Genomic DNA, 27,594 nt, shown 5'->3' with positions numbered 1-27,594 from the left:
AAAGGAAACAGAAACAAATTCTAGGTGGTAAAATTCCTCTCCTAAATAAGAATTCCAATGTTTAAATGAAATACGTGGGAAACCAAAAAATGTTGCTATAACTTCAAGGATATTTATACTTCAAGAAGCAAGCTAGACAGAAGACATTCTTTTCAAAATTTTATTCCATTTCTAACAAAGGACCATGCAATCGTCTAACTAAAGGACACTTACAAGAGTTTTCTGATGAATGGTTCACCAACAGTTGTTATTATAAAAGAGATTTCCCCAAAAAAGGATTAAGGAAATGGCAGAGAGTATGTTCATGGATAGGTTGGTTCAGGATTCTCCCTGGAAAAGGGGAACATCAAGCTACAAACTACAACACAGCAATCAGACAATGTATTCAACGGAAACACAACCCATTTTCAATTCTAACAGAGTTGTAAATTTTCAAAAGCAGAATAGCCTGGTATTGACTATTAATTCAACATAATTAATAGAATTCTAAGGAATAGTTCATACTAATCAACTGACACTTAAGTAGAAAGAGTACTTTATCAATCAAAGGTACAAGTTATTTTCACTGCCATTTTGAAAGGATAGAGATATATAGATACAGATCTAGACATAGATATAGATATAGCCTTTTCTTCCTAAATAACAATATTACAATATTCTCTTCCTGGCTATTGGTGGGGGGTGGGGTGAGATATCTTAAAACCCCTAAGGAAAAAGTATGAAATCATTTTAAAATGTGTCTTTTATTGAACTTTTTTTAACAACAGGACAAAAACAAGTATCAGATCAGATATAGCAAGTAATGGTAATATATAAAAGTTAAAATATTATCTAAACATGTGTCACAAATTCAAACCAACCGGTAGCAAACAATCAATTTAAATCTATGAATCAAGCCAGGTATGTACAGTAAGGAGTAGTGGGGCTTGTGGCTAAATAGATAGCATATAGTTCACCTGAAGACATTAAAATGCAATTAAAAAAATAACTTGCAGAATCAAGACTGCCAATTTACAACATCTGTTTTAAACACTTTAGTAGGAAGAAAAAAAAATATATATATATATGCTCTTCTAATCCTACTGTAAATAAGCAAGGACCAAAATGAAAGTAAATTTTAAAATGTTAAAAAAAAAAGCTAACTCCTCACAGTTAGGATTCCTAAAGGATATATAACAAGGATAAAGTAATTATAAATAGAGAATTCCACAGTTTTAAGCAAAAATATAACAAGCTGTTATTTTAGAAAGAGGGAAATTGTCTGTAAAAAAACTACAAAATTTTAAAAAGAAACATCTACACCCAAAGCAGTTTTCGAACATGCCAACTCAGTATAAAAATGAAAGTAAATGGAAACACATAATTTATTATTATGATCTTTAAAATTAATACTAGTTACCAAATACTTTCTCTTTTTTTTTAAAAAAACCAAACAGGCATCATGATTTTGAAATAGGTAAAGAGGGGCCCTTAACTGATACTGAAATCTTATGAGTTGTAGTTATCAGAAAAATTATCACATTATTAAACGGCACTATAATTCCTGAAGTTCTTATTTATATAACTTAACACCTACTGAAACTTAACATGTACTTAATAGGTCTGAAATAAGACATTTCAACTATTGTTTAATGAATTGCAGACAATCTCCAGATAAACATACAAATACAAAAACCGACATACAAATAATTGTTTCCTCAATAAAGCATTTAAGTAAATTTTTGTCAAATACATAAAATAAAATTTTCATATGGATAAACATGTTACCTCCTGGACATCCTCTGGATTTCTTCGTGAAACAACCTAAAACAAAGCATACACATAAATCATTTCATTACTTTCAACAGCATTTGTATGAAAAATTCAATTTGCTTAAAGAAAAAGAAATACTATATTATATCACTTACACAGAAGTCAGTTATATAATAACTTCAGTATCTGAAACACATACTAAAAATTAAGCAAAAAGGCAACTAAAATAAAGTCCACATGCTAAAGTTCATGTATTATTACATTCACAAGAGAATGCCTCATGCTTTCCCTCTTACTTGACATAATTCTAACAGCTTGTCTATCCCCCTTTCCAGCCTACATATAAATCAGAAGCATAAAAAGCAGCTGCACCTGGACAAAGTATACAAAAGGATAGCACTGCTTTATTTTTTTTCCATTTTTTGTCTTTTTTTCTGTATTATTTCTTACAACTGTATGTGAATCTACAATTAGCTCAATAAAAATTTCAAGTTAAAGAAAAAAAACAGCAACCACAATGCTCCCATACACCACGATTTGTTAGAAGTAATCACTGACCTCCTAATGGTGAAGAAGAAAACAAAAGTAACCCGTAAAAAATTATACACATCGTCCTCATCCTTAAGGAGCTCCTGGCTGAAGGCATAAAACAGTAAACATGATACGATGGCCATTCTGTAAGTACAGACTAAGATAGGAACAGGGATGGAGGTGCAAATAAAACAGACAGAAAAGGTCAGGGAAAACATCAAAGATGAAGGATGAGGGGGAGGAGAGGATTCCAGACACAAGAGAAGGAACGCTGGACAAGCTGGAATGGAAGGAGCTTTAGGGTCGCTTGTGAGCTGCATTTTACAGTTAAATTCAAATTTAAATTCCTAAGACTGACTGCATATGGGCCTTTAAGGTGTGATTGGCACCTGGCATCATCCCTTACTATCCTTCAAGGCCCCAGGACCTAACCCTATTACCTCTTGGACCCCCACCCCATCTTTCCACCCACACAGATCTCTTTTCCAGGAGGTCAAATTTATCAAGTGTATCCCCACCCCTACCTGAAGGCTACCATGCTCACTGTTCCCTTTGCCTGAAATGCTTTTCCCCTCAGTATTTTCATGGGTTGTTCCTTCATCTCTTTCAAATCTTTACCCAAATGTCAATTTCTCAGCGAGGACTTTTCTGTCCTTCCTATTTAAAATACAGCTCTACTCACACCTGGCATTCTCTATCCTTTTCCCTTGATTTATGGTTTTCAAAATATTATGCTATGTATTTTACTTGTTATCTATTTTGTAACCTGTGTGTAGGCAAGGACTTTTGTCTGTTTTGTTCACTGCTATACTCCCCTGGCCAGTAACTGACTTGTGGTAAATATTCAGTAAATATTCAAGGATTAAATTTTTAAAATTATATACATCATTCGGGGACAAATAATCCTATCAATATTCCCTGAGCAAGGGGGGTGGGGAGGGGAGGCAGTGGATTCTTTCAGACTTCTCTAATGACAAAAGCCAAAAAGTCTAACACCATTTACAAAGAATTCCTCACAAAATTTACAAAAAAGAAGAAGGCTGGGTGCTTAAATCATCAAATAGCATTGTAGAGTGGGAAAATCTCACATTAGATACATAATACCCTCTATGCAAATGTAAAAATCATGAATTTGATGCTACAATATGTATTTTGCAGAAACAAACAAAAAGATACACCAAACATATTAAAATTGTTGACTGTGAATGAGAGGAAAAAAGTCCTTGATGACTGGTGACAATGAACTGGGAGATTATGATCAACTCAACACTACCCCTGAGGTCCAAAACAAAAACAAAAAGTATACTATTTAAAGTCAGACAAACCTGGGTTCAAATTATAGTTGCTCCACTTACAGGTTTGGTCTCCTCTGTAAAATGAGGATAATACTCCCTAGGTCTGATCTCCTCTGTAAAATGGGAATAATAGTCCCTGCCTGGCCTGCCTATAATTGACATCAAATACGAACAGAACAAGAACTCCATAATTAAAAAGTCATCTCCCTCTCTCTCTTACTAGAGAGTTTAACGCAAGAATGCCAACAGAGGGACTTCCCTGGTGGCAGAGTGGTTAAGAATCTGCCTGCCAATGCAGGGGACACGGGTTCGAACCCTGGACCAGGAAGATCCCACATGCCACGAAGCAACTAAGCCCGTGCGCCACAACTACTGAGCCTGCACTCTAGAGCCCGCGAGCTGCAATTACTGAGCCTGCGTGCCACAACTACTGAAGCCCACACGCCTAGAGCCCGTGCTCCACAACAAGAGAAGCCACCGCAATGAGAAGCCCATGCACCGCAACAAAGAGTACCCCCAGTCGCTGCAACTAGAGAAACCCCATGTGCAGCAATGAAGACTCAACACAGCCAAAAATAAATAAATAATTTATAAATTAATAAATTAACTTTTAAAAAAAGAATGCCAACAGAAAAGGTTTTCAATTTCTTGCCACTCTATTCTACAATTTTCAGGATATAAAATTTGGTGAAATCTCTTAGCAATTTTCATTAATTTAAAACAGTGCTGTCCAATAATACTTTCTCTGATGATGGAAGGAAATGTTCCCTATCTGCACTATACAGAACAGTAGCCTCTGGCCACATGCTTCTGTGTGGCTACTGAGCACTTGAAATATGGCTACTGCAACTGAAGAACTTAATTTTTAATTTTATTTCATTTAAATTAAATTTAAATAAAAGTAGCCACATATGGCTAATGGCTACCATATTAAACAACACAGATTTAAAGTAAGAGGTTAGAAAGCTAACTAACAACCATATGTTATTCAAATATTGAATTTTAGCTATTACTTTCAAATTCCAACCCTCCCCGAAAAAACTTTCCAAAAGATTTTGGAAGCACACACACCTTTCCAAAAGTAAGGTGTTTCACATAATTAAATGATTTAATTTTGCCTCCTATAATTTTTTCTTATATTTTTATAAAATGTGGTAACAAGAAGAAAGTTAGAGATAATCAATCCACTAATATCCACCCACCAAAAATAATCAACATATGATCACTGGCAATAAGATTTATTCAGCTGTTCCTTACATTCTAAGATGTACCTTTCTGAAAATTTACTAATTTCCTGAATTTACAACTCAATCATTTTATAAACATACTAAAGTACCTTGCTATTTTAAATAATCTTTTTTTACACATGCAAATGATCTTTTTGTGACAAAAGAAATTATTTCCTGGTTTGGTGAATGTATCAGAAGTATCACATTTTAGATTTTCCTCAGGCAAGCCATTCCAGAAATCCAATATATGTGTACTGCAATATGCAAAAATACATTAGTAATCCCCTAATGATATCCACAATTTTAAAACCATTTCATCAGAAATAACCAATCTGATTATGATTCCTCATCCACACTCTTACTGGCTCACATACTTCTGCTGTGTGCTGGGGCTACGATGGTGAGCAAAAGAAAGTCCCCACCTTCATAACTCCCAGAGCTAACAGTCTGGTGGTGCACAAGACTGTAGTGTGCTAAGCAACAGAGTAAGAAGTGCTTCATCCTAGGCGCTTCCCATGATACTGAATGCTCACTGAATTCTTGTCCAGACCACAGTGGCATCCCAGAAGCAGACAAGAACAGTTTAGTGACTTAAGACCTTCAATGTTTTCATAGTAAGTTACTCATGGTTATTACAGAAAATCAAAGCCTAAGTACTCAAACTACCTAAGTGAAGGTCTTTAATTTTTTTATATTTATTTATTTATTTTTGGCTGTGTTGGGTCTTAGTTGCAGCACATGGGATCTTTGTTGCAACATACGGGATCTTTCACTGCGGCGTGAAGGCTCTTCATTGCAGCGCAGGGGCTTTTCTCTAGTTGTGGCATGCCGGCTCAGGTGTGGCGCATGGGCTCCAGAGCACGTGGGCTCTGTAATTGCGGCACATGCGCTATCTAGTCGTGGCTCGCATGCTCAGTAGTTGCAGCATGCGGGCTTAGTTGTCCCGCGGCATGTGGGATCTTAGTTCCCCGACCAGGGATCGAACCTGCATCCCCTGCACTGGAAGGCAGATTCTTAACCACTGGACCACCAGGGAAGTCCCAAAGGTCTTTAATTTTAAGCTCCCAAAAGGAACTTCTCTTCACCCTCACATACTTCTCATATGGAAGGGGGAAAATTTACTTAGGCAGAGTTCAGAAAATTAAGTCAAAAGCTATTTCCTGAGCATTAATTATCCTTTTCCCAAACAACATAAATAAAGCTTACTGAAAATCATGTCTGGAAAGTAGAGGGCCTGATTCTCCTCTTTCCTCTTTGGTTTATTTGCTTCTCTTTTGTAGGTTCTTCTTCCTCCTTCTACCCTCAACACTCTGTAATCACTCCAAGAATCAGTCCTAACTCTGCTTCTTAGCCTCCTTTTTAGAATTAAGAAAGAAAGTCCACATCCATGCTAATTCTGTTCAAGGCACTGTGCTAGGCATGTGGCGGGGGTGGGGGGGGGGAACTTGACTTTGTACATCTGCATTTGCAAAGCATTTTATTGATATATCAGTGTTTCATGTTACTCTCTGAGCAACCTATGAATTAGGCAGAAGTGGTTATTATGAGTCCCCCTTTTACCCAACAAGGAAGAGATCCAGAAACTTGTGCAAGGTCACAGGGCTATTCACCTTCAGATTGGAATGAGAACTCGGAGAGTCTGACTCCTGGTTCAGTGCTCTTTCTGTGGTACTCTACTGCATCCGTCCATTCATCTGCAGTATTTTTAGCAATAACTAACTTTACTTACTTCCACAACACCCTTCACTATTGTTTTATTTATTCTTTCTCTTACTCATTCAACAAATATCAGTGCCTACTCTGCTGCTAGGTACTGAAGCACAGTGGTGAAAACACTGGGTCTGATTCCTACATCACATTATAAAAATATAATCACTTGCCAAATACATTACCAAGTTCAACCACTTGGTATCCCACTATAAGGATTCGGTATTCCCACGTGTGTAATCTCACTTAAATGAGTTAACAATGTGTCCTCTGAAATGAAAACCAAAAACACAAATGTATTAGGATAACATGAGTTAAGCCCAAATGTCCTTTAGTAGTAACTCTTTCTAACTAAATAATTCTCTTCAGTGGGACTGCCAAATTGACAAAAAATAAGAATGTCAAATCAGAATCTGAAGAAAAATATGATCATACTGAATACGAACAAGACTGAGCCCTCAGACCAAGATTTCTATAACTTTTAAAACTATATTAGCAATCATCTCAATAAGTAGTATCAATTCCAAAACAAAAATACTGTAATTTTACCCTGATATAGATTGCTAGCATTTAGTAATTTTTTTCTGGGAGAATTTCAATATTTTGTCATAAAATTCAGCCTATAATTTCACAAAAGTTAGAATTTAAAGCAGTGATTGTTTTCATTTAAAGTTCATAAATTTCCACTGCAAGCGTTAGCTACCACTGGCTCAGTAAGTACTATACATATCTTGAAGAGCCTTTTGCTATAGAGAATTATATCACCAAGTCATCCTGCAAATTATTGTGCTAAAGCTGTTCTTCAAAAGCCATGTGCCACGGAATATGGATACTCTTTAATAAACGGTGCTTTCAAAGGAGGCTTAATGGTCAACTCAGTTTACCTTTGTTTAAAAAAAAAATTTTTTTTTTTACAGCAGAATTTCTCAAGGCCTTAACACACTATTATGCCTAGTAAATCTCCAAAAGGAAAATATATAGTATTCCCCAAGGTCATTTATCCACTCAACTTTTTATTTTTATCATAGGTTGTTTATTTATTATTATTTGATTTATTTAGTGCAACACCTACTAAAATTTGAAACACAGTTGGAAAATGTTACTGCAACGTTTGTAGTCCATCTGCCTCGGTTAATGCCAATGACAAGTTCTGAATTTAGGAAAACAAATAAGGGCTCACAGTGAAGGTTAACTCTCTCTTACTGTGCTAAGAAATTAAATACTTTGTTTCATTCAATCAACAAGACAATATTGCCTGGTAGAATGAGATAACCAAGGACCAAGAGCATATATTATCATACTAATACTAATCAGATTAATCAGTAACAGAGAGGATTGGATCTCACAATTCTGTGATTCCGAACAAAGTGCTCTTTCCAGGACATAACAGATCTACCCTCCTAGAGATTAAAATTCCAAGTAATAGTCCTAATGCCTGTTAGGTAAACCCATTTGTCTTTCACAAAGAAATGCAAGTAAACCAAAAAATAGACGTTGAAGAAGCACTTTGGCAGATCAGAAGGATCAAAGAAGAGAGTCTGAATACCAGCTCTGGCACTAGCTATAAACTGCTTTCTTGCCAGTTCAGTGCTAAACCAAAGAAAAGCAACCTTAAAATAAGCCCTCTTGCCCATCTTAAAAAAAAAAAAAAAAAAAAGAATGAATGTTGTGGCTTGGCCTAGCTAAGGCCCATAATAAACAACAAACCATGCTGTCATTAGGTCCTCTAAATCCTTTCCAGTGCTAACTTACTTTATCTACATCTTTTTTTTTTTTTTTTTTTTTTTTTTTTTTTTTTTTTTTTTTTTTTTTTGCGGTATGCGGGCCTCTCACTGTTGTGGCCTCTCCCGTTGCGGAGCACAGGCTCCGGACGCGCAGGCTCAGCGGCCATGGCTCACGGGCCCAGCCGCTCCGCGGCATATGGGATCCTCCCAGACCGGGGCACGAACCCGTATCCCCTGCATCGGCAGGCGGACTCTCAACCACTTGCGCCACCAGGGAGGCCCTATCTACATCTTAATAAGTTTTACCTAGTTTCCTTAAAAGTCAAGTGAAAGGCACTCTTTTATCTAATTATTATCATAATAACTCATAAGAATGATTTGAAATCAACCTCTTAACTCAGACATATACAAAAGAATTGTCTTCTTCATAAGATTAAGAGATAGCTACTGGAAAATAAAACTACAAAATTTATTCAAATCTAGCTATTGTATTTCCTACCAAAAATGATCACAAAATAAGTCCCTTTAGAAACAAATGGAAATCAGTTAAACATAAATTTTAAAAAGCTACTTTTATGAGCAATTTATTATAATCACGTCTTCTGATGGCCACTTCACTATTACTATTCAGCTTCTAGTTTAGGGTAATATCAGATCTAACAGGATAAAATATTAACAAAAGTAACATATTAAAAAAAAAAACTAAGTGTCAAGATACAAATAATCAAACACAATGAAAAAAGAGAGACATGCCCACTCGTTTCATTTCTCAAAGATATGACTTTCCACACCTAGGAATAAACCAGACCAAGGAGGTGAAAGACATACTTGAGAACTATAAAACATTAATGAAGGAAATTAAAGAGGATTCAAGGAAATGGAAAGATATCCAATGCTCTTGGATTGGAAGAATTAATATTGTTAAAATGGCAATGCTACCCAAAGCAATCTACAGATTTAATGTGATCCCTATCAAAATACCCAAGACATTTTTCACAGAACTAGAACAAATAATCCAAAAATTTATATGGAACCATAAAAGACCCAGAATTGCCAAAGCAATCCTGAGGAAAAAAATAAACAAAGCAGGAGGCATAACTCTTCCATACTTCAGACAATACTACAAAGCTACAGTAGTCAAAATAGTGTGGTACTGGTACAAAAACAGACATATGGATCAATGGAAAAAAATATAGAGCCCAGAAATAAACCCACACACCTAGAGCCAATTAATCTTCGACAAAGGAGGCAAGAATATAAAAAGGGAAAAAGACACTCTCTTCAGCAAGTAGTGCTAGGAAAGTTCGCCAGCTGCATGTAAATCAATGAAGTCAGAACATGCACAACATAAACCAAAATAAACCTCACACCATGCAAAAAACAAACTCAAAATGGCTTAAAGATTTAAACATAAGACCTGACACCATAAAACTCCTAGAAGAGAGAACAGGCAAAACATTCTCTGACATAAATTGTACCAATGTTTTCTTAGGTCAGTCTCCCAAGGCAATAAAAATAAACACAAAAATAAACAAATGAGACCTAATCAAACTTACAAGCTTTTGCACAGCAAAAGAAACCATGAAAAAAAATTAAAAGACAACCTACAGAAAGGGGGAAAATATTTGCAAATGATGAGACTGACAAGGGCTTAATCTCCAAAATATACAAACAGCTCATACAACTCAACAACAAAAAGAACAAACAGCCCAATCGAAAAATGGGTAAAAAAGCTTAATAGACATTTCTCCAAAGAAGACATACAGATGGCCAGTGGGCACGTGAAAAGATGCTCAACATCATTAATTATTAGAGTAATGCATACCAAAACTATAATGAGGTACCACCTCACACCAGTCAGAATGGCCATCAGTAAAAAGTCTACAAATAACAAATGCTGGAGAGGGTACAGAGAAAATGAAACCCTCTTACACTGTTGGTGGGAATGTAAATGGATACAGCCACTGTGGAGAACAATATGGCGGTTCCTTAAAAACACAAAAATAGAGGAAACTTCCACAAGCCTCTTAGATAGACTCATCCACCAGAGGGCAGACGCAAGCAGAACTACAATCCTGCAGCCTGTGGAACAAAAACCACATTCACAGAAAGATAGACAGATGAAAAGGCAGAGGGCTATGTACCAGATGAAGGAACAAGATAAAACCCCAGAAAAACAACTAACTGAAATGGAGATAGGCAATCTTCCAGAAAAAGAATTCAGAATAATGATAGTGAAGATGATCCAGGACCTTGGAAAAAGAATGGAGGCAAAGATTGAGAAGATGCAAGAAATGTTTAACAAAGACCTAGAAGAATCAAAGAACAAACAAACAGAGATGAACAATACAATAACTGAAATGAAAACTACACTAGAAGGAATCAATAGCAGAATAACTGAGGCAGAAGAACGGATAAGTGACCTGGAAGACAGAATGGGGGAATTCACTGCTGAGGAACAGAATAAAGAAAAAAGAATGAAAAGAAATGGAGACAGACTAAGAGACCTCTGGGACAACATTAAAGGCAACAACATTTGCATTATAGGGTTCCCAAAAGGAGTAGAGAGAGAGAAAGGACCCGAGAAAATATCTGAAGAGATTATACTTGAAAACTTCCCTAACATGGGAAAGGAAATAGCCACCCAAGTCCAGGAAGCACAGAGAGTCCCATACAGAATAAACGCAAGGAGAAACACGCTGAGACACATAGTAATCAAACTGGCAAAAATCAAAGACAAAGAAAAATTATTGAAAGTAGCAAGGGAAAAACGACAAATAACATACAAGGGAACTCCCATAAGGTTAACAGCTGATTTCTCAACAGAAACTCCACAAGCCAGAAGGGAGTGGCATGATAAAGTGATGAAAGGGAAGAACCTACAACCAAGATTACTCTACCCAGCAAGGATCTCATTCAGATTCGATGAGACAAGCAACAGCTAGGAGAATTCAGCACCACCAAGCCAGCTCTAAAACAAATGCTAAAGGAACATCTCTAAGTGAGAAACACAAGAGGAGAAAAGGACCTACAAAAACAAACCCAAAACAATTAAGAAAATGGTCATAGGAACATACATATGGATAATTACCTTAAATGTGAATGGATTAAATGCTCCAACCAAAAGACACAGGCTTGCTGAATGGATACAAAAACAAGACCCATATATATGCTATCTACAAGAGAAACACTTCAGACCTAGCGACACATACAGATTGAAAGTGAGGGGATGGAAAAAGATATTCCATGCAAATGGAAATCAAAAGAAAGCTGGAGTAGCAATACTCATATGAGATAAAATACACTCTAAAATAAAGAATGTCACACAAGACAAGGAAGGACACTACGTAATAATCACGGGATCAATCCAAGAAGAAGATATAACAATTATAAATATATATGCACCCAACATAGGAGCACCTCAATACATAAGGCAACTGCTAACAGCTCTAAAAGAGGAAATCGACAGTAACACAAGAATAGTGGGGGACTTTAACACCTCACTTACACCAATGGACAGATCATCCAAACAGAAAATAAATAAGGAAACACAAGCTTTAAAAGACACAATAGACCAGATAGATTTAATTGATATTTATAGGACATTCCAAAAACAGATTACACTTTCTTCTCAAGTGCACATGGAACATTCTCCAGGATAGATCACATCTTGGGTCACAAATCAAGCCTCAGTAAACTTAAGAAAAGTGAAATCATATCAAGCATCTTTTCTGACCACAACACTATGAGATTAGAAATGAATTACAGGGGAAAAAACCTAATAAACACAAACACATGGAAGCTAAACAATACGTTACTAAATGACCAAGAGATCACTGAAGAAATCAAAGAGGAAATCAAAAAATACCTAGAGACAAATGACAATGAACACATGATCATCCAAAACCTATGGGATGCAGCAAAACCAGTTCTAAAGGGAAGTTTATATCTATACAAGCCTACCTCAAGAAACAAGAAAAATCTCAAATAAACAATCTAACCTTACACCTAAAGGAACGAGAGAAAGAAGAACAAACAAAACCCAAAGTTAGCAGAAAGAAAGAAATCATAAAGATCAGAGCAGAAATAAATGAAATAGAAACAAAGAAAATAATAGCAAAGACCAATAAAACTAAAAGCTGGTTCTTTGAGAAGATAAACAATATTGACAAACCATTAGCCAGACTCATCAAGAAAAAGAGGGAGTGGACTCAAATCAATAAAATTAGAAATGAAAAAGGAGAAGTTACAACGGACACCGCAGAAATACAAAGCATCCTAAGAGACTATTACAAGTAACTCTATGTCAATAAAATGAACAACCTGGAAGGAATGGACAAACTCTTAGAAAGGTATAACCTTCCAAGACTGAACCAGGAAGAAACAGAAAATATGAGCAGACCAATCACAAGTAATGAAATTGAAATTGTGATCAAAAATCTTCCAACAAAGAAAAGTCCAGGACCAGATGGCTTCACAGGTGAATTCTATCAAACATTTAGAGAAGAGCTAACACCCATCCTTCTCAAACTCTTCCAAAGAACTGCAGAGGAAGGAAAACTCCCAAACTCATTCTATGAGGACACCATCACCCTGATACAAAAACCAGACAAAGATACTACAAAGAAAGATAATTACAGAACAATATCACTGATGAATATAGATTCAAAAATCCTCAACGAGGGCTTCCCTGGTGGCGCAGTGGTTGAGAGTCCGCCTGCCAATGCAAGGGACACAGGTTCGTGCCCGGTCCAGGAAGATCCCACATGCCGCGGAGCAGCTAGGCCCGTGAGCCATGGCTGCTGGGCCTGCGCGTCCGTGGCCTGTGCTCCGCAATGGGAGAGGCCACAACAGTGAGAGGCCCACATACCTACCGCAAAAAAAAAAAAAAAAAAAAAAATCCTCAACAAAATACTAGCAAACAAAATCCAACAACACATTAAAAGGCTCATACACCATGATCAAATGGGAATTATCCCAGAGATGCAAGGATTCTTCAATATACACAAATCACTCAGTGTGATACACCATATTAACAAACTGAAGAATAAAAACCATATGATCATCTCAACAGACTCAGAAAAAGCTTTTGACAAAATTCAACACCCATTTATGATAAAGACTCTCCAGAAAATGGGCATAGAGGGAACCTACTTCAACATAATAAAGGCCATATATGACAAACCCACAGCAAACACCATTCTCAATGGTGAAAAACTGAAAGCATTTCCTCTAAAAGCAGGAACAAGAAAAGGACCACTCTCACCACTATTATTCAACATAGTTTTGGAAGTCCTAGCCATGGCAATCAGGGAAGAAAAAGAAATAAAAGGAACACAAATTGAAAAAGAAAAAAGAAAACTCATTGTTTGCAGATGACATGATACTATACATAGAGAATCCTAAAGATGCCACCAGAAAACTACTAGAGCTAATCAATGAATTTGGTAAAGTTGCAGGATACAAAATTAATGCACAGAAATCTCTTGCACTCCTATACACTAATGATGAAACATCTGAAAGAAAAATTAAGGAAACACTCCCATTTACCATTGCAACAAAAAGAATAAAATACCTAGGAATAAACCTACCTAAGCAGACAAAAGACCTGTATGCAGAAAACTATAAGACACTGATGAAAGAAATTAAAGAACAGATGGAGAGATATACCATATTCTTGGATTGGAAAAATCAACATTGTGTAAATGACTCTACTACCCAAAGCAATCTACAGATTCAATGCAATCCCTATCAAATTATCAGTGGCATTTTTTACAGAACTAGAACAAAAAATCTTAAAATTTGTATGGAGACACAAAAGATCCCAAATAGCCAAAGCTGTCTTGAGGGGAAAAAACGTAGCTGGAGGAATCAGACTCCCTGACTTCAGACTATACTACAAAGCTACAGTAATCAAGACAAGATGGTACTGGCACAAAAACAGAAATATAGATCAATGGAACAGGATAGAAAGCCCAGAGATAAACTCACGCACCTATGGTCAACTATGCTATAACAAAGGAAGCACAGATATACAATGGAGAAAAGACAGTCTCTTCAATAAGTGGTGCTGGGAAAACTGGACAGCTACATGTCAAAGAATGAAATTAGAACACTCCCTAACACCATACACAAAAATAAACTCAAAATGGATTAGAGACATAAATGTAAGACCGGGCACTATAAAACTCTTAGAGGAAAACATAGGCAGAACACTCTTTGACATAAGTCACAGCAAGATATTTTTTGATCCACCTCCTAGAGTAATGGAAATGAAAACAAAAATAAACAAGTGGGACCTAATGAAACTTCAAAGCTTTTGCACAGCAAAGGAAATCATAAACAAGATGAAAAGACAACCCTCAGAATAGGAGAAAATACTTGCAAATGAATCATCGGACAAAGGATTAATCTCCAAAATATATAAACAGCTCATGCAGCTCAATACTAAAAAAACAAACAACCCAATCCAAAAATGGGCAGAAGACCTAACTATACATTTCTCCGTAGAAGACATACAGATGGCCAAGAAGCACATGAAAAGCTGCTCAACATCACTAATTATTAGAGAAATGCAAATCAAAACTACAATGAGTTATCACCTCACACCAGTTAGAATGGGCATCATCAGAAAATCTACAAACAACAAATGCTGGAGACGGTGTGGAGAAAAGGGAACCCTCTTGCACTGCTGGTGGGAATGTAAATTGATACAGCCACTATGGAAAAAAGTATGGAGGTTTCTTAAAAAACTAAAAATAGAATTACCATATGACCCAGCAATCCCACTAGTGGGCATATACCCAGAGAAAAGCAGAATTCAAAAAGATACATGCACCCCAATGTTCATTGCAGCACTATATACAACAGCCAGGTCATGGAAGCAACCTAAATGCCCATCGACAGACGAATGGATAAAGAAGTTGTGGTACATATATACAATGGAATACTACTCAGCCATAAAAAGGAACGAAATTGAGTCATTTGTTGAGACGTGGATGGATCTAGAGACTGTCATACAGAGTGAAGTCAGAAAGAGAAAAACAAATATCGTATATTAACGCATGTATGTGGAACCTAGAAAAATGGTAAAGATGAACCAGTTTGCAGGGCAGAAGTTGAAACACAGATGTAGGGAACAAATGTATGGACACCAAGGGGGGAAAACTGCAGTGGGGTGGGGATGGTGGTGTGCTGAATTGGGCGATTGGGATTGACATGTATACACTGATGTATATAAAACTGATGACTAATAAGAACCTGCAGTATAAAAAAACAAACAAGGGCCTCCCTGGTGGCGCAGTGGTTGAGAGTCCGCCTGCCGATGCAGGGGACACGGGTTCGTGCCCCGATCCCGGAGGATCCCACATGCCGCGGAGCGGCTGGGCCCGCGAGCCATGGCCGCGGAGCCTGTGTGTCCGGAGCCTGTGCTCCGCAACGGGAGAGGCCACAGCAGTGAGAGGCCCGCGTACAGCAAAAAAAAAAAAAAAAAAAAAAAAAAACAACTAATACTAAACTTTCTTTGGCTTATTTGTATGGCAATATGTTAATATAAATGTTTCAGACATTACATGAAATTTCTAAAAATCTTATATGTTCTGGTATAATGTTATAAGTCATAATTCTAGTTATTACTTTAAAATGTATATCTCAGAAATAACTAAATTTCCTTGTCAACTGCATTATTATGAACTTTCATCAAATCTTTAACCATGGTCATTTTTAAGTCTTTTGTCATTTACAGACTGTCCTGGGTGTACTCTGATGCTTTTGCAAAAATTTTCCTATAAAAGGGTTTCACCTTCAAGGTGTTCATGGAAAAGACTCTGACAAGTGCAGGTTTCTGGTAACTGACTATACTGCTTAACTGAATGAATAAGCATTTTCAGAGCTCTAATGGAAAACATGAATTCATAAAAGTGCTAACAAAAGATCAAGAGGAAAAATAAATTAATTACATGGGACTGAGTGAACTGATGAGGATGATTATAATTTTTGTGACTTTCTATTTGAATTAAAAAAAATCCCACAAGGACTCAGAAGCAAAAAATATACAAATCAATTTTCACTGCAAAGTAAAGGAGCTGTTACAGTGGAGGATTATTGGACTGAATGTCAATATTATGACATAGTATGAGTGTGTTTCGTGTTTGGTAATTCAATCATTGTTGCTTTTGTTGTGGTCACCCATTTACAATGGTTGGTGTCAGTTTATTTATCTCTTGTAAAAATAAAATACAGTGTGTGTGTGTGAGTTGTGGGGAAAAAAAAAGGAAACTTTTAAATTCCTGATTCTGGTTTTGTACAACTGTATAATTAATGGTGATGATCATATTATAAGGGCAGATTTATATGTGTGGGGAAGGTGGTGGTGATGGGGAGGCCCAAATAGAAATTACAAATAAAGGAAATAAAATTCAAAAAAAAAGAAAGGCTTCCTGTAGAACACAGGGCAGGAGCTAACACTGCAGATGAGCAGGGACTGCCAAGACAAAAGGAAAGAGCATTCCAGACAGAGGAAACAGCATCTAACAGAGAGGTATGGAAGAATGCAGGGTACCAGCATACTTAGAAAACTACAAATAATTATCTTCCCAAGCACAAGCAGGCCATACAAGAATGTGCTCAGGAATTGAAAGCAGGTTCCCTCTAAGCAATACAAATAATGCCTGAATACGAAGCTTTGGAAATGGCAGCTTTCAGATTCGAGTCAAGCTGAGTACTTCTATTCATTCCTTGCTCCCCTTTGTTCACATCATCCTAATCACTGTAGTATACTTGCATCTATCACTTTTGCCAAGCTACAGTACAGCCACAGCCTCTAACGAAATATGTTTAGGTATTCAGCATAGCACTGGGATTAAAAACCCAGTCTACCAGGGTTCAAATCTAGACTCCATAATTTGCTAGTTGTGTGACCCTAGGCAAGTTATTTAACCTCTCTGTGCTTCAATTTTCTCACAATAAAGTGAGAATAATAATTGCAGCTGCTCATCGGGCTGCTATGAAAAATGTGCTAATTTATATAAAGTTCTTAGAATAGAGCTTGACTCATAGAAAGCACCACAGAAGTGTCTGCTATTAATACTCAGTAAACGTTAGCTATGTAAAATAAAGACATGTATTCTCACAGTTTGAAAACAAACCCAAATTACTTTATGTGCAAGACCTGCACACTGAAAACTAGAAAATATGGTTCAAATTAAAGAGCTAAATACATGGAAGATGCGCATTCATGGATCAGAAGATTCAATACTGTTTAAAGATATCAATTCTTCTGAAATTGATCTACATTCTCAAGGTAATCCCAATCAAAATCTGGGTAGCCATGTTTGTAGAACTTGACAAGCTGATTCCAAACTTTTTATGAAAATGCAAACAATCTAGAATAGCCAAAACAATTTTGAGAAAGAAAAAGAAAGAGGACTAAGACTACCAGATTTCAACTTAGTATAAAGGTATAGTAAACAAGGCTGTGTGCTATTAGAGAAATAAAAGCCCACATTTGTACAGAGACTTGTATATAAATGTTCCTAATAGCTGTATTAACAGCCCCAAACTGGAAACAACCCAAATGTCCATCAACAGGTGGATGGCTTAATTGTAGTATAACCATACAAGGGAATACTGGTGAGCAATAAAAGAGAATAAAAATACACAACATACGGGACTTCCCTGATGCCGGAGTGATTAAGATTCCGCCTGCCAAGGCAGGGGACACGGGTTCAAGCCCTGGTCCGGGAAGATCCCACATGCCACCAAGCAACTAAGCCCGTGCGCCACTACTGAGCCTGTGCTCTAGAGCCCTTGAGCCACAACTACTGAAGCCCACGCACCTAGAGCCCATGCTCCACAGCAAGAGAAGCCACGGCAATGAGAAGCCTGCGCACCGCAACAAAGAGTAGCCCCGGCTCGCCGCAACTAGAGAAAGCCCGCAGCAACAAAGACCCAACGCAGCCAAAAGTAAATAAATAAAAAATAAATTTATTTAAAAAAAATACACAGGGCCTCCCTGGTGGCGCAAGTGGTTGAGAGTCCGCCTGCCGATGCAGGGGATACGGGTTCGTGCCCCGGTCTGGGAGGATCCCATATGCCGCGGAGCAGCTGGGCCCGTGAGCCATGGCCGCTGAGCCTGCGCATCCGGAGCCTGTGCTCCGCAACGGGGGAGGCCACAACAGTGAGAGGCCCACATACCGCAAAAAAAAAAAAAATAATAATACACAACATAGATGAATCTCAAATAATCATACTGAGTTAAAGAAGTTGGATACCCCCCCCAAAAAAGCACTGTATATGATTCCTTTTATATAACATTCTAGAAAATACAGCCTAATCTACAACGACAGAAAACTTACTAGTGGTTGCCTAGGGACAGAGGGTGGGGAGAGGGGACTGACTGCAAAGGAGCATGAGGGAACTCCTGCAGTGATGTCTGTGGTGGTGGTTACACAATTATAGACATTTGTCAAAACTAAACAAACTATTCACTTAAAATTGGTGAATTTTACTGTATATAAATTACATCTCAATGTAAACAACATAAAGTCATAAGGCAAACCGTCTTTTAAAAATAAAAGCATACCTTTTTCTTTCCATATTCATGGAAAGAATACAGGCAAGAATTACCATTCACTTAATATTGTTGAGAAATGTATATACATTATGAGAATTTTGTAAACTTAGCATGATGACACAACCAAAAACACTGCTAATGGTTCTTTCATATCTGTGTCTCCTTTAACTAAAGAATCAATGGAATTCTACAAGAGAATTTTCCAATCCTGAACAGAAGTACTTATTCTAGTTGAAAATTAATAAGCAACACAGAGTTTAACTAGTAAATCCATTAGCAAGCTTGTAACTGGCCATAAGGTTATCTAAGCCTGACAGGTTCCAGAGAATTGAGGGGAAAAAAAAAAAGTATAAAGGAGATTTAAGAACATGAAACAGCTCTTATGCTACTCAAAATTTAGCAATGGTACTCCACATGATTCTAATTCTACTCCTACATAAAGAACCCTGCAAGGATCAAGAATACAGAGATTGTTCCTTAAAGCTAGAAGTCAGTCAGTAATAGGAAACAAAGAAGACATTTTTATCTTATGAAGTTCTCTCAGGGGAGCACTACTTACCTGATTAATTCTCCTGAATTAAGCTGTTTTTCTCCTTAAGTCTCAAAAAATAACAAATATTTTACTTATTTTATAATACTAAGTGGTTGTTTTTTAAGTATATATCAGTATTAACCCTCAATCCTTAAAATTAGAAAACAAAATCTGTACAATAAGTAATAAATGACGTAAATATTTACAAGGAGAAAAAAAGGCAGTGTAAGCAATTTCCAGTTAAACAACCAAAGCAATATGTAGCATGCATATTATATGGATTTGGTTAGAACAGGCAATGTGCTACTTTATCTTCTAATTTACGCTGTCATATAAGTTAATTCACAGCTTAAGATATTTAAGATCTCAATTAGGTTAACCTTTCCTTTTGTAAAGTAAGAATACAAGTAATAATCATACTCAGTGTTTCCTATTCAAGTTCCACACACATTCACACCTTCAGGCCTTAATGGGCTCTATTCCTTCTACCTACCCTTCTACCTATGATGCCCTCTCCATTTATCCCACCCATCTAGATTCTTCCCATCTCTCACCACCTATCTTAATTGGTACATGTTCCCTGATCCCTTGGGCCAGAAGCAATCTCTCTGTCTTCTAAAATCCCATAGCCCTTTCCTGTAGTCTCTTATGGCATTTAACACTTTCTACCCTGTACTATACTTCTTTAAGTCCAGTAAACCCTTTTCTACTAGGAGTATCCTTGAAAGGAAGGTCCACACTTTATTCAGCCTTGTATCCCTAGGAGCACGTAGTGCCTGAAACTAAACATTTATTGGGTGTGTTTAGAGAAGAAATAGAGAGGAAAACGTTCAACAATATTTTTTTAGGCATTCTGTGTCCCACTGCCTTAGGAGATATAAAAGGAAACAAATACCAATGCTAGAGACCTGTTCTAAATCTACTAAGAGACATAGACATGTAAAAAGATTAATACAATATAACTGTGATAAGTGTTATAACAAGAGATAAACAGGGTGCTGTGAGGGGAACATTATGTATGTTGAAGATTGTTCTAATTCCACAAACTATGTTAGGAAACCAAGTCTAGATTTTTGAAGGTCCCAAAGACTAGAAAGGTTTCAAGAGTGGTATAATAAGAGCCCCCTTAATCTTAAAATTTTTTTCTTAATCTGAAACTAACACTCCACCTATATAGCAACCTTACTTGCAAACAGGGAGTAACAAATTTCTCTATCCTTGGTACAGCCCTCTGCAATAACCAGGCCTGGTCTTATTATATTTACACAAATTTGCTCATCTCATCCTCTCACACTTGTCTGAATTGTGCACCATTTCCATGAGGCATGTGCCATTCCCATGCCCCAAGCTCTGCTTATCTAAATCTATTTAACCTTTAAGGTTCTTCTGAAAGCCCACTTCCTAAGCTATCACCCAAGATTACTACATCCCCCAAATGTATACTGTACCATTACTACTATCAATACCTCTCTTTTTTAACAATTAATGATAATGATAAAGTTAATTCTTAACATTTTATACAACTTGGAGTTAAACAGAACTGATCTCAAACCCCATTTGTGCTACCACCTTGCAACATGAAGCTGGGCAAGCCACAGCACTCTCTTGAACCTTAGTTTCCTCATTATTAAAATTAGTATTAAATTGGGTGATGTGTACAACATGCCTAATATAAACATACATTCATACTACATACATGTATATAGATATTTCATTTTAATATTCTTATTTTATATTTAATATTCATATTTAACTTTATTACTATTATTTTCCAAAAAGGGAGACGCAAACTCTCTCTAAAACTCAAGGCAAGAGCAATGAAACATGAACAAAGTGGGTACTAAAAACTGGATCAATTAGTTGATGTAAAGGAGACTCACAACTTTTAAATGTGCCCTCAAGACAACTCACACAAGACACCGTCAGCAGAATTTCTCATGTTTCCTACTGAAAACCACGAAAAACTCAGAGGCAGAAAGACAGACAGATACAGAGGTCTTACGATGGTGGCCCTACCACTGACATACTTCCCAAGAGTTTATCTTCCTCAGTGCAACCCTGAAGCTGTATAAAAGGTCAAGGGAAGAAATGTCTTTTATTATGTAAATCAAATAGTACATAAATTTAACATTTTTTTTAACCTGCATTATCCCTCGGAGGCAAGCAAAACCACTTCTGCAAATTTCAGCCTCAGAAGAGAAAGTCCAAGTGGGATGGGGCTGAATCATCAATTTTAAATGATCAACGTTTGCCCCACCCTGGAATGGGGACACTACCGCGACCATTTCCAGCGTTGTCCGGGATATCCCACGCTCTGCCCCCACCCCATCCTTCCTTAAGTCCTCACCTCGGACGCTTGTCCCGGCACTAGGCGCAGCCAGTCCCACCCTCGGCTCTGACCCGGTGTCAGGCATCCTCACACCAGGGTCCACACCCGTCTCTCATCCCAGTTCAGACTCTTACCCCACCCATACAACTGCACTTACCCGGGCGGTGACCTTATACACCGTGTAGCCCTTCGGGTGTCGCTGGGGCTCGGTGACAGTGTAGAAACGGGCCAGGTCGGCACCCCGCTCTCGGGGAGAGGTCATCCTCCCGCCGCCTCTGCCGCCGCCGCCTGCCGGGGATCATCAGTGCAACCCGACACCGCCGCGGCCCGGATTCTCTAAGCAGCGGCCAGGCGGCGAGGGGGCGGTAGCTCTGCTGCGGCGCCTCCGCCGCAGAGCTCTGCTTCCGGGTTGGCGGGAAAGCTTCCGGGTCAGGCCTGCGCGCCAATTCTGGGGAAGAAGTGGTTCCACCTGAGATACGGAGCCTAATTAGGGCCTGACTGGCAAATAGGTTAGGCCCTAATTAGGCGGTTCTACTGCCTGGAATCAGGCAGTAGAACCGCCTGTAACGGGATGGAGGGATACCCGAGCCTAGCATCTTCTTTCCTTCCCTACTGACGACCCATCGGTTTAAATACCCACAACACCTGAACTCTCTCCCTGACATAACTCTTCCTTCTTTCTAAGACAAATCCCGTCCACCTGTGCATATGTCTTTATATCACCACAGCAAGCCCCCTAATGTTAAAAAAAAAAAAAATAGACCCTGCCTGTTAGAGTTTTACAAGGATTAAGTTGCGACCCACTGCGGAAGCCCACTGACAGTACGCCCTGCGGGGAATTCAAGCTGGGGAAAATTAGGACGTATTCCCTGCTTTGGGTATACTAACCCTTAGATAGTTAAGATGAATATCCAAGGGAAATTTTCACAGGTTCTTGCACCTTTCCATACATAGAAAAGCACTAAAATCATTAACTTGAGATAGCTGTTCTGTGTGATTAGCAGTAATCTTTTGATGCTTGACTTCATGTTTTTCCCAGCAAAAAAAAAAAAAAAAATCATATATAACCTGGCTCCTCCCTTACCTCTTTGGAACAGTTTCTCAGAGCTATCTGAGAGGCTGTCTCCTGAGCTATAGTACTCAAAGCGGTCCCTGAATAAAACTGAAACTCATTTTTCTCACATTGTGCCTATTTTTTAGTTGACACAACCCTATATCAGTTTTAAACTTCATCCCTTCATATTCTAAAAGCTGGAATCTGTGTCTGGCTGGGGGGGTCGGGGTGGGGAGGGATTGGGAATCACCTGACTCAGAAAGCTACTAGGAAGATAGAGTTTCCTATCTCAATTCCTTGCTATCCACTGCTTGGCAATTATTCTACCTTCCCTTGATCAAGATTTTCTCATTCCCCCATAACATTCATTCCAAGCGTTTGCCATTCTCCTCAACTCTCTATTCCTCTTCGTCTTGCCTCCCTACCCTTTGGCCCCTCCTTCTTTAGGGGAGGAAAAAAGTTCTTAGTACCAACCCCTCCATCTTGACACATTTCTATTCCAGTCTGAGATATAGACATATCCCTACCTTGTTTTTCAGGACTAATCACTTCCTGTGCCCTGATATCCATCCTCATTGGCAGACCTAAAGACATTGTTCCATCGATGACATCCCAACCCTGCTCTCTGTACCTTTAATCTATTCCTTATCACTGGCTCCTTCTTCTCAACCCATGTACGCCTAAATCTATCTATCATTCATTCATTAAACCTGAATTCACCACCTACTATATGCCAGACATCATGTTAATTAGGCATTGGAGTTACAAAGTCTCTGATCTTAAGAACCATCTAGTAAGAAAAAACAGGGAACAATTAAGCTATATTGTTATAAATAGTATAACAGATGTATATATGGAGTGCCACAGAGCACATCTAATTAATATTGGAAGATTAGCTAAGATTTTTCTGATACAGGGGAAACTATGGCTGAATCTTGAAAGAGAGATAGGAATTAGCCAGGCAGAGAAGAGAATAAAGGACATCATTCATGTTGTCTTTTCCCCTGCTTCTTTCTTTCTCCTTCCCCTCTTTGTCAAAGTTAAGTTGTTTTCAAAGTAATCTGCATCAATAGTCGAATATTCATCACACATTCATACATTCATGAATATCATACATTCATTCCCATATTCACTTCACTACTACGCTGCTACTGTGAAACTGCTTTGAAAAAAGTTTCTAATGACCTTATCTTACCCAGTATTTCCAGACTTTGAACGTTTCTGATCATTTCCACCTTTTCAAAACTCTTCTATGTCCTTAGTATAGGAGTCAGCATTCTCTTGCTTTTTTCTTTTACACTCTGAGTCATTCATTCCTTTTCAATCTCCTTTGTTGATTTCTCCTCCTTCTGGGAAACTTTAATGTTCTTGTTCCTCAGAATTTTGCCTTTGATCCTTTGTTCTTTATTCCCATTGACTTACAAATCTATATCTCTAGGAGTATCTCTTTTCTAGGATTTGACACATATTCTGCACATCTTTACCTATATATCCAAATACCACTTAAAAAAGCAGATTAAAATCTGAGCTTTTTTCCCTCAAAAGCCTGTTCCTATCTCAATGACTGACTTTACTCTCCATTTAGTTACATTAGCCAGGAATCTAGGAATCACCCTTAGCAACCTCCTCTCCCACTTTCTCCAAATTTGTTTAATTCAGCAACTGCCATTGGTTAAAACTAAAAGAATAGAAAAAGATATATCATGAAAGCACCGCACAGGAGACTTTAGAAGAAGAAACATTACCAGGTATAAGGAAAAACAAAACTTAATGATAAAGGGTTCAGTTTGTAAAGAAAAAAAAAAAAGTTGCCTGCCATTCCAGTTCTACAAGAATCAAGCCATTTGCCACTGCAGTTGCCCACTGACAGTGCACCCTGAGGGGAATTCAGCATAGAGAAAAACTGGAAACATTCAGCAGTGTTTTGGATATACAGGCCCTTAGATAGTTAAGATGCATATCTAAGGAAATTTTTCAAATGACCCCAGATTCTTATATCTTCCCATACATAGAAAAACACTAAAATCATTAACTTGAGATGTTTATTCTTTGTGATTAGCCATAATCTTTTGATGCATGACATCATGTTTTTCCCAGCAAAAGAAACTCATGTATATCCTGGCTCCTCTGTTACCTCTTTGGAGCAGTTCCTCACAGGTATCCTAGAGGTTCTCTCCCAGTCAATAGTCCTCAGTAAGGTCCTGAATAAAACTTAACTCACAAGTTTTATGTTGTGCATTTTTCTTTCAGTCGACAAATTCATCAAGAAGGCATGATGATTTTAAATGTGCATGTGCCTAATCAAAGAACTTAAAAATGTATAAAGTAAAAACCAGTAGAACTAAAAGAAGAAAAGGACAAATCCATGATAGTAGTTAAGACATTAACACTCCTCTCTCAGTAACTGATAAAACAGGTGGACAATAAATGGTATTTTTAATTTAATTTTTTTTTTTTTGGCCATGCTTGGGATCTTAGTTCCCTGACCAGAGATCAAACCTGTGCCCCTCACAGTGGAAGCGTGGTGTCTTAACCACTGGACCATGAGGAAAGTCCCAAACCCGTTTTTTTTTTGTTGTTGTTGTTGTTGTTTTTGCGGTATGCGGGCCTCTCACTGTTGTGGCCTCCCCCGTTGCGGAGCACAGGCTCCGGACGCGCAGGCTCAGCGGCCACGGCTCACGGGCCCAGCCGCTCCGCGGCATATGGGATCCTCCCAGACCGGGGCACGAACCCGTATCCCCTGCATCGGCAGGCGGACTCTCAACCACTTGCGCCACCAGGGAGGCCCCAAACCCGTTTTTTTAATCTCCAGGCATATAAGAAAATCTCTGTCCAGTCATTAGCTGACCACTAAGCTAACAGAACAGAGACTTCAATGGCCATACACAACAACTAATAGACTTTACAAAACAGTTCAGAAAAGGTACTAAACAATAACTACTACAAGCAGTAACAATGAACTCTGAGGAGGGAAGAGAATCTGGTTTTCAGAGTTGTCACATTATGATACTCAAAATGTCCAGTTTCCAACAAAAAATTATGAGGCATCCTGAAAAATAAGAAAGTATGGCCCCTACACAGTGAAAAAAAAAGAAATCAATAAAAACCAAGTCCATGAGGAAGCCCAAATGTAAATAAACTATTTTAAATATGTTCAAAGAGCTAAAAACAAAACAAAAAATGTCCAACCAAAACTGGCTCAAGAAGCAACAGAAAATGTGAATAGACATATAATGAATAAAAATATTGAATCAGTAATTTTAAAACTTGAACAAATAAAAAGCCCAGGATCAGATGGCTTCACTGGTGAATTCTACCAAATATTTAAAGAAAAATTAACAACAATCTTTCTCAAATCCTTCCAAAAAAAATAGATGAGAAAACAATGACTCATTTTATGAAGCCAGTATTAACTGAGTATCAAAGCCAGACAAAGACATACCAAAATAAGAAAACTGCAGTTCAAAATCTCTTATGAATATATGGAAACTTCTTCAACTAAATATTAGCAAACCAAATCCCACAGTATATTAAAAGGATTAAATAACATGGTAAGTGGGATTTATCCCAAAAATGCAAGGTTGGTTCAACATATGAAAATAAATGAGTGTAATACACCATATTAATGAAATAAAGGGGGAAAACACATGATTATCTCAATAGATATATACAGAAAAAGCATTTGACAAAATCCAACACCCTTTCGTGATAAACACAAAACAAAGTAGGAATAAAATAGAATTTCCTCAACCTGATAAATGGTACTGATGAAAAAACCACAGTTAACATCATACTCAGTGGTGAAAGACTGAAAGTTTTCTCCCTAAGATCAGCAACAAGACAAAGAGGTACACTCTTTCCACATCTATTCAACATTGTACTGGAAGTTCTAGCCAAGACAATGAGACAAGAAATAAAAAGCATCCAGAGTAGAAAGGCAGGAGTAAAACTTTTTTTTTTTGCAGGTGACATGATCTCATATACAGAAAACTCTAAACACACACAAATGCAATAAAACTGTAATTGCAGGAAATAAGATCAGCACAGAAAAATCAATTTTATTTCTATACACTAGCAATAAACAATCTGAAAATAAAATTAAGAAAATAATTCCATTTACAGTACCATCAAAAACAATAAAATATTTGAGAATAAATTTAAACAAAGAAATGTAAGACTTGTACACTGAAAACTCTAAAAACCTCATAGAGAGAAATTAAAGCATACCTAAATAAGTAGAAAGTCATCCCATGTTCACGGATTAGAATATTGTTAAGATGGCAATACTCCCCGAATTTATCTACAGATTCAGTGTAATCCCCAGTAAGATTCTGACTGCTTGGTTTTTGTTTTTTGTTTTCTTTTTTCGGAAATGGTCAAACTGTTCCTAAAATTCATTTGGAAATGCAAGGGATGCTGAATGGCCAAAACAATCTTGAAAAAAAAAAAAAAAGGATTCACTTCCTTTTTTCAAATTTTACTACAAAGCTACAGTAATCAGAAGAGTAGGGTCGTGGCATAAGGGTAAACATATAGACAAATGGCATGGTTTGAGAGTTCAGAAATAAATCCATACATTTATAGTCAAGTGATTTTCAGCAACAATCCCAAGACCATTCAATGGCTGAGAAGGGTGGAGGAGGGTGGGGAGGGGTAGTAGGTAGTCTTTTCAACAAGTGGTGCTGGAAAAACTAGATATCCACATGCAAGAGAATGAATTTGGATCCCTACCTTATGCCATATACTAAAGTTTTTAAAAAATTAACTCCTGCTACATGCATCAAAAATGATAAATCTGGGAATTCCCCGGTGGTCCAATGGTTAAGACTCCATGCTCCCAATGCAGGGGGCCCAGGTTCAATCTCTGG

At 37.6% G+C, this 27,594-nt stretch overlaps 1 protein-coding gene across 2 annotated transcripts in view; it reads right to left on the bottom strand.

Annotated features, from left to right (window-relative positions):
- Window positions 1-22,053, bottom strand: part of RPS6KC1 (ribosomal protein S6 kinase C1) — a 206,394-nt gene extending 184,341 nt beyond the window's left edge. For both annotated transcript variants that reach the window (XM_060091115.1, XM_060091116.1), the window contains exons 1-2: window positions 21,830-22,053; window positions 1,768-1,803 (exon numbers count right to left, since the gene is read on the bottom strand). In XM_060091115.1, coding sequence (XP_059947098.1) covers window positions 1,768-1,803; window positions 21,830-21,934 — 141 coding nt within the window. In that variant the 5' untranslated portion in view covers window positions 21,935-22,053. The remainder of the gene's footprint in view (window positions 1-1,767; window positions 1,804-21,829) is intronic.
- Window positions 22,054-27,594: the final 5,541 nt, after the last annotated feature.

This window comes from Mesoplodon densirostris, chromosome 2 (genome assembly GCF_025265405.1).
Source record: "Mesoplodon densirostris isolate mMesDen1 chromosome 2, mMesDen1 primary haplotype, whole genome shotgun sequence".
Classification (NCBI taxonomy): Eukaryota; Metazoa; Chordata; class Mammalia; order Artiodactyla; family Ziphiidae; genus Mesoplodon; species Mesoplodon densirostris.
This window is presented reverse-complemented; position numbering and strand designations above follow the sequence as displayed.